This window comes from Carcharhinus amblyrhynchos, chromosome 4 (genome assembly GCF_965287045.1).
Source record: "Carcharhinus amblyrhynchos chromosome 4, sCarAmb.v2.hapA, whole genome shotgun sequence".
NCBI classification, from domain to species: domain Eukaryota; kingdom Metazoa; phylum Chordata; class Chondrichthyes; order Carcharhiniformes; family Carcharhinidae; genus Carcharhinus; species Carcharhinus amblyrhynchos.
This window is the reverse complement of record NC_137327.1, coordinates 86,472,077-86,483,916: the sequence shown is the minus strand read 5'-3', so window position 1 is coordinate 86,483,916 and position 11,840 is coordinate 86,472,077. Positions and strand designations below refer to the sequence as shown.

General features: G+C 42.4%; 1 protein-coding gene across 2 annotated transcripts in view; it reads left to right on the top strand.

Moving 5' to 3' along the window:
- The first annotated feature begins 3,730 nt into the window (after positions 1-3,730).
- LOC145342160 (non-POU domain-containing octamer-binding protein-like) overlaps positions 3,731-11,840 on the top strand; it is a 38,117-nt gene continuing 30,007 nt past the window's right edge. The window contains exons 1-2 of one of the 2 annotated variants that reach the window (XM_080187453.1): positions 3,731-3,855; positions 4,084-4,465. In XM_080187453.1, the coding sequence (XP_080043579.1) occupies positions 4,088-4,465 (378 nt within the window). In that variant the 5' untranslated portion in view covers positions 3,731-3,855; positions 4,084-4,087. Of the gene's footprint in view, positions 4,466-11,840 lie in introns of both variants that reach the window. The other variant, XM_080187454.1, reaches the window with a different exon arrangement.

Sequence of the window (11,840 nt, the reverse complement as noted above, 5' to 3'; positions counted from 1 at the left end):
TCCCGCCACAGCAGGCAGTGGAATTTGAATTCAATAAAATATCTGGAATTATGACCATGAAACTATTATCAATTGTTGGAAAAACTCATCTGGCTCATTAATGTCCTTTAAGGAAACTTGCTGTCCTTATCTAGTCTGGCCTACATGTGTCAGAACCATGGTAGTGTGGTTGCCTCTCAACTGCTCTCAGGCAGCTAGGGATGGGCAATAAATGCTGGCCAACCAGCAACACCCCTGTCGCACGAATGAATAAAACCCCTCATCAACCCTTTTTGTATACAAAAGTCTGAAATCACACCAACCGACTCACGAACAGGTTCTTCCCTGCTGCCTTGCATTAAGTTGATCTTTCTCTATAACCTAGCCATGATTGTAACACTACATCATGCACTCTCACTTCTTTCTCTACAAAGGGTATGCTTTGTCTGAAGAGCACACAAGAAACAATACTTTTCACTGTATGCTAATACAGGTGACAATAAATCAACTCAAAAAGCTCCACAAGTTTGTGAATACGATTTCCCTTTTGGAAATGCATGCTGGTTCTTCCTAATCAACCCACATTTTTCCACATGACTACTAATTCTATCCCAAGTAATTGCTCAAGGTGCTGGCCTTCAAGTTCTCTTTTGCTCCCCCAACTCAACTGCAAACTACACAAGACCAACGTGACAGCTGACCCTGTCATTCCAGGATTTATAGGAAAGCCCTATCCCTTGCTTCATGACAATAGGAAATACCTTAGCTGAGTCCCCAATTTGAAATGTTACTTAGCTGTCCCCGTCTATAACAGCCTTTCATCTTAGAAAGAAAGGGACAGGTTTCAATGCAACTATTTATAATCTTGAAATTGTCAACATCTTTGAGTTTCAGGACACAAAGTCTCGATTGATAGTAACAGTTCTGATTGTCCTGAAATATAAAAATAATTGGTCTCCTACCTTAATACAATAATTAATAGTTAATAATTACCTTTGATCCTTAGTTTACCACCCAACTGGAGTCACATGGACATCAGATTACATGATCCTTTTCATTTATTCTAAATTAAAACTAACATTCTGACAATTAAGAAAAAATCCAAAAACAACAATCATAAAAACCTTACCATTGTAACACAAGGCAGATAGGCTGCGACTGCAGCAGGTATGGAAATTGGGCTGATGGGTTCATTAAAGGCCAATTGGAATCTGGATTTCAACTTAGTGAGAAAACATAGATTAAAATGAGGGAATAATAGTTTAAAGATGGGAGCCCAAATTTGGAATGCAGTGAGGCTGTATAGAGTAGGTCTTCCGGAGGATCAATGCAACTACTGAAAGTCTGCAGTGAAATTTGCCAGTGTAGGGAAATGTGAATATGTAAAGAGCTCCAAAAGAGAATTAAGACAGCCAAAACCATTTTTGTCAGAAAGAAAGAAGTTTAAAATTAAAGATGCCAAACCTGAATCTTTGGAAAAGAATGTCGGGAAGCTACATTTTGTCATCGATGTTATATGCTTTGGCAACAACAAATAAGAGACTATTATGATGTGGAATAAGTTGAATTATTTGAGATATGGACATACAAGAGAATGTTCTGCATATCCTACACAAAGACTAATGTGGAAGGGCTGGAAAAAGAGGAAATTAGTGTATAAAATTAAAGAAAACAATATTTTGGTCACACTAGAGCTGATGATAGATAGTGATAAATATTAGAACGAGAGATTGACAGGAAGCAAGAGAAGGAAGAAAAGGAGAAAACAGGTGACAAATATAATGGATTGGATGAAGTTGACTTGTGGAATATGTAAGACAACAGGGTACAGACAGAGATACATTGCAGTTCACTTTCTGGGAAACAGGTAACACTAATGAATGAATCAAATAATGCACAGAACAGATTTTTAAAAATTGAATTGATTACCTGGAGCTGGACTGAATGGATTGAAAGAGAAAATTTATCTAAACTTAGTGCAAGTCTGAAATAGCTGTTTTGGGAGATCACAAAGGCTCTTCAGCAGCACCTGCTGGTACATAATTTAGATCAGTGGAGCACGATTGGGTAATTCCCAGTACCTGTGTGATATATCTTCTACAAGTGTGTCCAAAGGGAGGAGAGCTTCGCAAAAACAAAGTTGTCCACTCAATTAAACCTTTGAGTGGATATGATTATTTAATTCTCACTTTTACAAGTCAATCTCCTGTGGTACCTTTGCTTGCACAAACCTTCAAATGAAATGATTACACCATGTGACCTTGGGGGCAGTATGATAGCCGGGGTTAGCACTGCTGTCTCACAGTACCAGGGACCTGGGTTTGATTCCTGGCTTGGGTCACTGTTTGTGTGGAGTTTGCACATTCTCTCCCTCCAGCATTATCATTAATTGAATTCCTCAAAATATCCTGGAGGGTCACCACTGAACAGAAACTTAACTGGAGTAGCCACACAAATACTTCAGCTGTAAGAGCACATCAAGGCTGGCTATAGTGGGGAGAATTACTCACCATGTTTCCCCAAAGCATTCATATCAGTGTAATGGAGTACTCTCCACTTACCCGGCTGAGTGTAACTCCAGTAATGCAGAAGAGGATTGACACCGTCCAAGACACTTTCTTGTCAGCATCTTTCGAGCATACAATCTTTACTACACAGATATAAAAGGGAAACAGGCATCTTGGAACAGCATCACTTGTAAGTTCCCTTCAATCATATATTATATTAATTTGGAACTTATTCTTCCAGAATTCTTGGGTTAAAAATCCTGGAACGCCCTTCTTAACAGCAGCAATTCAAGAAGGTAGGGCTTAACACCATATTCTCTCTCCAACAACTGGGCGTGGGCAACAAATTCCAGTCTTACCAGAAACACTATATTATGTGAATGAATAAATAGAAGCATGCATAAACGTGAAGCAAAAGGGAGAGAATAATTGAAAGTTTAACATTGAATCTATAGTACAGAAACAGGGCATTCAATTCAAACGAATTGACTCAAGCCAACTCCCATAGAGGTTTAAACAAGTGTGGTTTAACCAAGGTTTGATACAAATTTGGCTGCAGTTCTATTCCTCCAGAAATAAACCCTAGTACTTAATTTTTTTAAATTTTCGACTTGCATTACTTCTCTTAATGATGTGTCCCAGAGCTTACAGAAATGTAAACTGCCACGCCTTTAGAAAAGCAAAGTTAAATTCTGGTCTACTGGTGCACCTTTCCTTGCCCTACGTTGGGTTCAGTCTGCAGTTCTTCTTTCATAAGACAGGCTTATAAAGTTCTCCTAGGCCTTCTCTTCCTTATTAGAAAAAAAAGCGCCTCCCTCTCGAAGGAAGAAACGTTTTGCGACGGTGAAACCATGAATTATTTTAATTTGGCTAAAGCTCAACTAAATAAAATTCCTCCGAATTTACAAAAAAAAGCCCAAAGAAGATGAAACTGACTTTTAATCATTATCGAACGTTTCTTGGTTTTTAATAACAGTTTCAACTGAGTTTTTAAAACAAATAAGACTTTGAAAGGTTTCGCGCAAATCACCGCCCGCACTCCAAATGACGCAGAACTAAAGCACATGCCGACCTTCGCCTCTCACGAACAAAATGACGCCTATCCCCCGGCGCGGCTTAAGTGACGGCCGAGCTGACCAATCAGCGGCGGGCGACGTGCCCTATCCTATTGTGACGCCATGACGGATCGTCATCAATCTGACAGAACTGGCCAATCAACAATCAGGAGGGGCGGGACCATTGCCATCGCCCCCTTCCTCCTCCCCCCCGTGGTTCTCAAGTTCGGTTGAGGTGCGGGCTTCTTTTCCCCGGCGCCCTTTTTCCTCGCGGCTTTGGTTGTTCATCAGTCGTAGCGGCTTGTGATCGTGAGGTAAAAAAAATCAAATTCAGCTCCCTTCTCACCCAAAAAATTCAACTATTTGTAGTCAAAATAGCCGACGCATATTCCAACCCCCCCACCTTGCGTCCAAAAAATGTTTTAAATCTGCGTTTTTTTTGAAAAATTACGCATCAAAAATAGAGGCCTGAACGGAGGAAAAAATCGAGCGGGAGGCGGATTTTTTTTGTTGAATTTTTAGTTTTTTTTGTTGAATCTCAGAAACATGCAAGATCACATCCAGAAATCCGGCGGCAGGAACCGCAACGACAACAGCAGCCCGCGCAAGAGGGAATACCGCCAAGATGCAGGCTCCGGGCCTGGCGGTGGAGCAGCCGCCGCGGCGGCCGCCGCCGCAGCCAATAACCACCATCACCAGGCGGCTTCCCGGCGCGGTAGCGAGCGGCCTGAGGCCGGCATCACCGTCGACATGACCAATTTCCGCAAGCCGGGCGAGAAGACCTACACGCAGCGCTGCCGCCTGTTTGTCGGCAACCTGCCCAACGACGTGACCGACGACGAGTTCAAGAAGATGTTCGAGAAGTACGGCGAGCCGTCCGAGATCTTCATCAACAAGGATAAAGGCTTCGGCTTCATCCGGCTGGTGAGTTGCGGCCTCCTCCAGGGTCTTTGTTCTCTGCCCCTCCCCACCCACGCAACACCATTCCTCGCACCTACCAGCTATTCCCCCTCACTCGCTGCACGAATCGGTGCACGTCCATATTGCAATGAATAAATATTACGGCTGCTCTCAATGATTTTGACCCGTTGTGTCTTTAAATAGTGTTGGAAAGGGTCTTGGTGAATATTAAAATTGAGAGCTGGCATTTGTAAAGGGGAATTTCGGAATGTTTTGAGCTGTAATGTTTCTTTTTGTTTTGAGGCCCTAACTGACGTGTTTTCTTTTTACCATTGGTACAAATTAACACACTTATCAATCAGAAAAAGGGTTGTTGTAATGTTTCTTTTTATTTTACAGTGCTGGCTGATGCAATTTCGTTTAATCATTTTCTCACTATCGTTGATAACTGGTTAATTTTGTGCTAGAGGGTCTGTTATACACTCTGTAGATTAGAAAATAAGCAAATCAATTTATTTGATCGTTTTGGGGGAAATTATAAACTTGGATTGTCAGTGCAGCAGAATAATAAATTTTTTAAAATTGCTTTTTTTTCCACAGCTGGAAAGTTTGGGCAGTTATTAATCGTCCAAGTCTATGAAAGGTCATTAATTTTTATTAAAAAGTTCTATATGTAAAGCACAAGACGTTTTTTGGGAGTAAGGTGTGAACCCATCACCCCATTTGTCAAACATCTGACTTGAAGAAGTTTTGAGTTTGGACCAAAATTATTCCTGCCAGACCTCAATTTTCTACCTGTTTGTACTGCAGGTTTACGCAAGTCTGTTGCTTGTTGAGTCACTCATTGTATATTGGAACATTTTGTTTTAATAGAATTTTGTCTCCAATATTAACCATTTCAGCATATTAATGCTACTCTTAAAATGCATATTGGCATCAGTGACTGACAATCTTAAAGGGAAAGGAATTCTGGATTAAAAATGACCTTTAATTCACCTCTAGATCTGAGTACAATTAGAATACTGGAATACTTCTGGGTAACTAACTGGATCAGAAAATATGAATTGTAGTTTGATTCACAGTTCTAAGAACATAAGAAATAGGAGCAGGAGTAGGCCATCTAGCCCCTCGAGCCTGCCCCGCCATTCAATAAGATCATGGCTGATCTGTCGTGTCTCAGTTCCACATTCCCGCCCTCTCCCCATAACCCTTAACCCCCTTGCCTATCAAAAACCTATCAACCCGCGTCTTAAATATATTTAGCGAGGCAGCCTCCACCACTTCAACGGGCAGAGAATTCCAGAGATTCACCACCCTTTGAGTGAAGAAGTTCCTCCTCAACTCTGTTCTAAACCCCCCCCTCCTATCCTGAGGCTGTGCCCTCTAGTCCTGCTGCCCTTTCTGAGCGGGAAGAGCCTCTCCACCTCTATCCTATCCATCCCATTCATCATCTTATACGTCTCAATGAGATCTCCCCTCATTCTTCTAAACTCTAACGAGTACAAGCCTAGTTTATTCAGCCTCTCCTCATAGTTCAACCTCCTCAACTCCGGTATCAGCCTAGTAAACCTCCTCTGCACTCCCTCCAAGGCCAAAATATCTTTGCGCAGGTGCGGCGACCAAAACTGCACACAGTACTCCAGCTGCGGCCTCACCAGTGCCCTATACAGTTGCAGCAAGACCTCCCTACTTTTATATTCAATCCCCCTCGCTATGAAGGCCAGCATCCCATTAGCCTTCCTGACCACCTGCTGCACCTGCAGGCTGGGTTTTGCGACTGATGCACAAGGACCCCGAGGTCCCTCTGCACCGTCGCATGCTGCAGTTTTTCGCCATGTAAGTAATAGTCCTCCCTACCATTATTCCTACCAAAGTGGACAACTTCACATTTGCCAACATTAAATTCCATTTGCCAGTTCCTGGTCCATTCGCCCAGCCTATCTAGATCCTTCTGCAGACTCTCCACACCCTCCGCGCAATTTGCTGTTCCACCAATCTTGGTGTCATCAGCAAATTTCGACACCATACACTTGTCTCCTCCAGATCATCTATACAAATGGTAAAGAGCTGAGGCCCCAGCACCGACCCCTGGGGCACTCCACTAGTCATCAACCGCCAATCTGAATAGCACCCATTGACCCCCACTCTCTGCCTCCTATTTGACAGCCAATCCCCTATCCACGCTAACACCCTACCCCCAACTCCATGCCCCCTGACCTTCTGTAATAACCTCTTGTGAGGCACCTTATCAAACGCCTTCTGAAAATCAAGAAACACCACATCCACTGGCTCTCCTCTATCCACCGCCCTAGACACATCCTCATAGAACTCCAATAAATTTGTCAGACACGACTTCCCCTTAACGAAACCGTGCTGCGTCTGATCTATCAAACAATTCTCCTCAAGATGCCTCGCTGTTTTCTCCTTGATCACGGATTCTAACATTTTACCCAAAACAGACGTTAAGCTAACCGGCCTATAATTCCCTGCCTTTTGCTTGCCACCCTTAAACAACGGCGTCACATTAGCCGTTTTCCAATCTTCCGGCACTTCCCCGGAATCCAGTGACGTTTGGAAAATAATCACCAAGGCATCCACTATCACCTCCGCCATTTCTTTCAGAACCCTGGGATGCATTCCATCCGGTCCTGGGGACTTGTCCCTCCAGTCTGTCGAGCACTGCCTCTCTAGTAACAATAATGTCACTCAGGCCCTCCACTTCTACCATCTTTCCATCGCTAACACCCGGCAAATTATTCACATCCTCCTCCGTGAAGACCGAAACAAAAAGTTATTCAAGGCCTCAGCCATTTCCCCATCTCCTACCACTAAGTCCCCCCTCTCATCCTCTAAGGGTCCAACGTTCACCCTAGTCAGCCTCTTCCTTTTTATGTATTTATAAAAACAGAAGAGCAGAAAGTGGAATCGTTGTGGGTGGAGATTAGGAACAGCAAAGGGAGGAAGACGCTGGTGGGTGTCGTTTATAGGCCCACAAATAATGATCTGGAGGTGGGGTGGGCTGTTAACGCGCAAATAAATGCGGTGTGCAGGAGTGGAACGGATATAATTATGGGGGATTTCAATTTGCATATTGATTGGTCGACCCATGTTGGACGTGGTGGGCTTGAGGAAGAGTTCTTGGCATGCTGCCGGGATAGTTTCCTTGAACAGTGTGTGTTGGAGCCGACGAGGGAGCAAGCTATCTTGGATCTGGTGTTATGTAATGAGGCGGGTAGAATTAGGGACCTTGTGGTGAAGGATCCTCTTGGGAAGAGTGATCATTGTATGGTGGAATTTCTGATGCTGATGGAGGAGGAGAAAGTGGGTTCCCGGACATGTGTCCTTTGTTTGAACAGAGGGGAGTATGGTAGGATGAGAGAGGAATTGGCGAATGTTGATTGGGGAGCACGTTGGAAAGTAGGTCTGCTGAGGAACAGTGGAGGATCTTTAAGGAGATCTTCCTTGGTGCTCAGCAGAAATTTATTCCGATGGTTAGAAAGGATCGTAGGAGGAGAGATAATCAGCCGTGGATAACGAAGGAGGTAAAGGAGAGTATTAAATTAAAAGCGGATGTGTTTAGAGTAGCTAAGAGTAGTGGGCGAGAAGAGGATTGGGAGAGGTTTAAATGTCAACAAAGAATGACAAAGAAGTTGATAAAGAAGGGTGGGATAAACTATGAAGCTGGGCTAGCGCTTAATATAAAAAAAAGATAGTTCTTGGAATTCTGTTTTTTAAACATCAAAAACAATTTTTAAGGTGGTGTTTAATTGCATTACTATTTGGTTAAATTTATTATTCAACGTTATTTTGTTTTAGCCACACATTCTGATATGAACATTCTGTCTCACAAAGACAAATTACGTATTGGGTCATGTTATCTATTCAAGTTGGTCTAGGTAAGTTGTAATTGGGATCATTGTCAGCATGTGAATTACTAAATATACTTCTACCTCTTCTCGTCCAAGAGACACTTAATAAGAAGTGAGTTCATTTGCTGGCATTGGATATTTGTACTCCCAAAATCTGGGTAATTATTCGCTGCTAGTTCTTTATGGATCAGCAACTTGAAGAGTTGTTGACCCATAAAGAACAGCAATATTAGAAAAGGAAGTGTTATGGCATCCTTAATGATGCCTAGTTAATTTAGTTGGTTATCAATGTATAAATTGTAAAGTGTTGGCGCTTTTTTTTACGTTGCAGGAAATTAAACTGTGATCCTATTATCACTTGGTATTGGCACACAGTTTGCAGCAGGATTTGCTAGACGTTTATCAGGAATGGAGGACCATGCTATTCTGCCCAAGTTAATATCATGGCTTGTGATCGCCTTCCTACCTCGAGAGTTGAGATCAGTTTAAATACTGTCTGTTAGATATTCTCTGAAACCTCATTGATTGTGATGATTTAAGTTGCTTACTGCTTTATCCTGAATTTTTACTTGTGCACTGTGAGGAATCATAACAAAATTCAAGTTCTTTTAATGTTGATAAGTGTGGAGTCTGGTTTGTGATGCTAAATGGGAGCTCTTGGAATCCTGTGTGTTAAGCCTTATTGGCATTGAATCCCAAAAAATTGTGATCCAGGAATGTGCTTTCAGCCTAAAATGCCATAATTGCTTGACGGAAAGTTCAGATCTCTTTTGTATAGTTGGAACAGGATTATATTTGACCATCTGCTTTAACATTCTCCATGCATTTCAGCGATGGCCCTGCTTTTTTTTCCTGAAAGTGGAGAAGTTCCACATAGTTGTAAATAAACTTGCATTTTGACTGAGGTAGTCTCACATTGTGGCATATCAAAATGAAGGATTGAGTCTTGAATCGTTATTGTATGAACTGTAAATCATGTATTTAATTTTAGTCCATTCTCATTTATTTTTCTAGCTACTATATGTAATCTATGCATAAATGAGTTGGTTTGAGATTTACTTTTTCTCTATAATACTCATCATGGACTTCTTTATCTGCCAACTATGGAAATCATTTCCTTTAATGCTAAGACTCAAACCACCTGAAAAGTTTGGCCATAAAGAAAAATTGATATAACACTCCTATAGGAGAGTTCTCACTTCAAAGCAAAGCTCTGGATCTGGCTCAGAGTTCTTCCTAACTGTTGTCGTCTCATCAGTGCAAGGAGATGGCAGTATATTTTGAACTGTTAGCACTGGAGACCAATTTTCCAAAAAGGATAGTCTGTCTCCCCATCTTTAACCTTGCAGTGTCATTAGTGGGAAGACACTTCCAGAGATTAAGGCCTATGCAATTGAAGGCATAGTCGTCAACGATGGTGAAGTAATAAAATAGGGCAGGTTGCGCAAGAAGCCAAACTGGATGGGAAGAGATCTTGGATGGATGCAGAGCTGGAGGAGGTTACAGATGAGGAAGGGGTCAGGCCATGGAGAGATTTGAACACCGACAAGAGAATTTTAAAATACACATTTTGCTGGACTGAAAACCAGTGTTGTTCCCCAACCATAGAATGGATCAGCAGACATGGGGTGATGGATGAAGGAGCCCTGATTGATAAATGTATAACATAGTTTTGGATGAACTTATCTTTATAGAAAGAGGTCTGCCAGGAGAGTCTTTAAATAGTTGTTGAGAAGTGACTAAAGCGTAGATGAAGACCTCAGTATCAGATGAGCTAAGATGCCTGAGTCAGGCGATGTTGCCAAGGTGGATATGGGCAGTCTTGAAGATGTCAGCTGGGGGTCGAACAGGATGTCGTGGTTGTGAACTGTCTGATTCAGCTTCAGATTCTGGTTCAGCCTCAGAGAATGGTTTGGGAATATATTTGTGGGGACTGAAGGCAATGTTTTTGGTCTTGGAGGATATTGCAGTACATCCAGTCAATGTCAGCTTTCAGGAAAGATTGTTGAAGTTGGAGCTCTTTCTTTTAAGATTGGAAGTGAGCAAATGTAGCACTACTTTTCAAAAGAAAGGAAGAAATGGAACTGCAGTCCAACTGCCTGAAATCTGTTGTTGGAAAAATGCTGGAGTCTTATTAAGAAAGTCTTAACAGCACACTTAGATCGTGGTATGATCAGACAAACTCAACAGCACAATCCTGATTGAGTTGGGTACAGAACAGGAAACAAGTCAATGTAATATACTTGGATTTCTAAAGACTTCAGATAAGATACCACACGAAAGGTTGCTTAAGTAATTGGTCAATATGCAGCAAAACTTGGACAGCATTCAGGCCTGGGCTGATGTGGCAAGTATCATTTGATATTCAATGGCATTAATGTCATGAAATCCTCAGAGACTGCTGTAACCGGCCATATAAATACTGTAGATGCAGGAGCGGGTCAGAGAGTGGGAATTCTGCAGCAAGTAATTCCTATCTGTCCACCAACAAGATGCAAGTCAGTAGTGTGATGGAATCCTTCTTAGATGGGGGGGATGAATGTGGCTTCAAAAACACTAAAGAATCTTGGCACTTCCCAGATTGGAGCAGCACGAATGTTCAACACCCTGTCCACCTTTCACTATCTCAGCCATCAGCATCCCTGGATATGGCCTGTTCCACTGGCAGGACACGGGCACCAGAGGTGGTGGTATGGTAATGTAGAGTTCGGAGGTAATTGCCTTCGGAGTCCTCCAGATCAACTCTTGATTCCGTGAAGTCTGATGGCTGAGGACACTGTCACTCACACAATGTTAAGAAAGCACTGACCCAGAGCCAAGGTCAATCTGGAGATCGGCACAGTTGGTTAAGATCTCAAATGGGGTCAGTTCCATGCCTGTACCGTATACTATAAATAAATGCATAATTGAGTTGTTAATAAAGACTTGCCATTAACATCTTCCAGAATGGAACCTTACTTAATGGCGTGCAAAGCAGGATTCTCCCACTGCTTATAACTCCATACTCGGATGTTGAAGACCAGTTTGCAGGTCTGCTGAAGGTGGAAAGGGCACAGAGTGTAATCTGGTGTCTCAACACCAAGAGTGGCTCGGTAACACCACTACTGACTTCAGATAAATCCATTAGACTGAGCGTGAGGCATGTGGTGAAGGAGCCAACAAGAGGGAAGAACCTTATTGAACTTGCTTTCACCTGTCTGTCTGTCCAACGTGGTATTGACAGGACTGACCACCACTAAGTCCTTATGAAGTTCCACCTTGAGGATACCTTCAGTGTGGTAATACAGTTATGCTAAATGGAATAGATTTCAAACAGATCTAGCAATTCAAATCTTGGCATCCACGAGGCATTGTTAATAATTGGCAGGATTGTTTTCCACTAAATTGAATTTCATGATTTGGAATATTTCCCATATTGCCATAACAATTGAGCCATGGTATCGACATTGGTTCAAGGAAGAATGCAGGAAGCTATGTCGGGAGCAGCACTAGCCATGCCTGAAAATGAGGTCATCCTGGTAAAAGTGCAA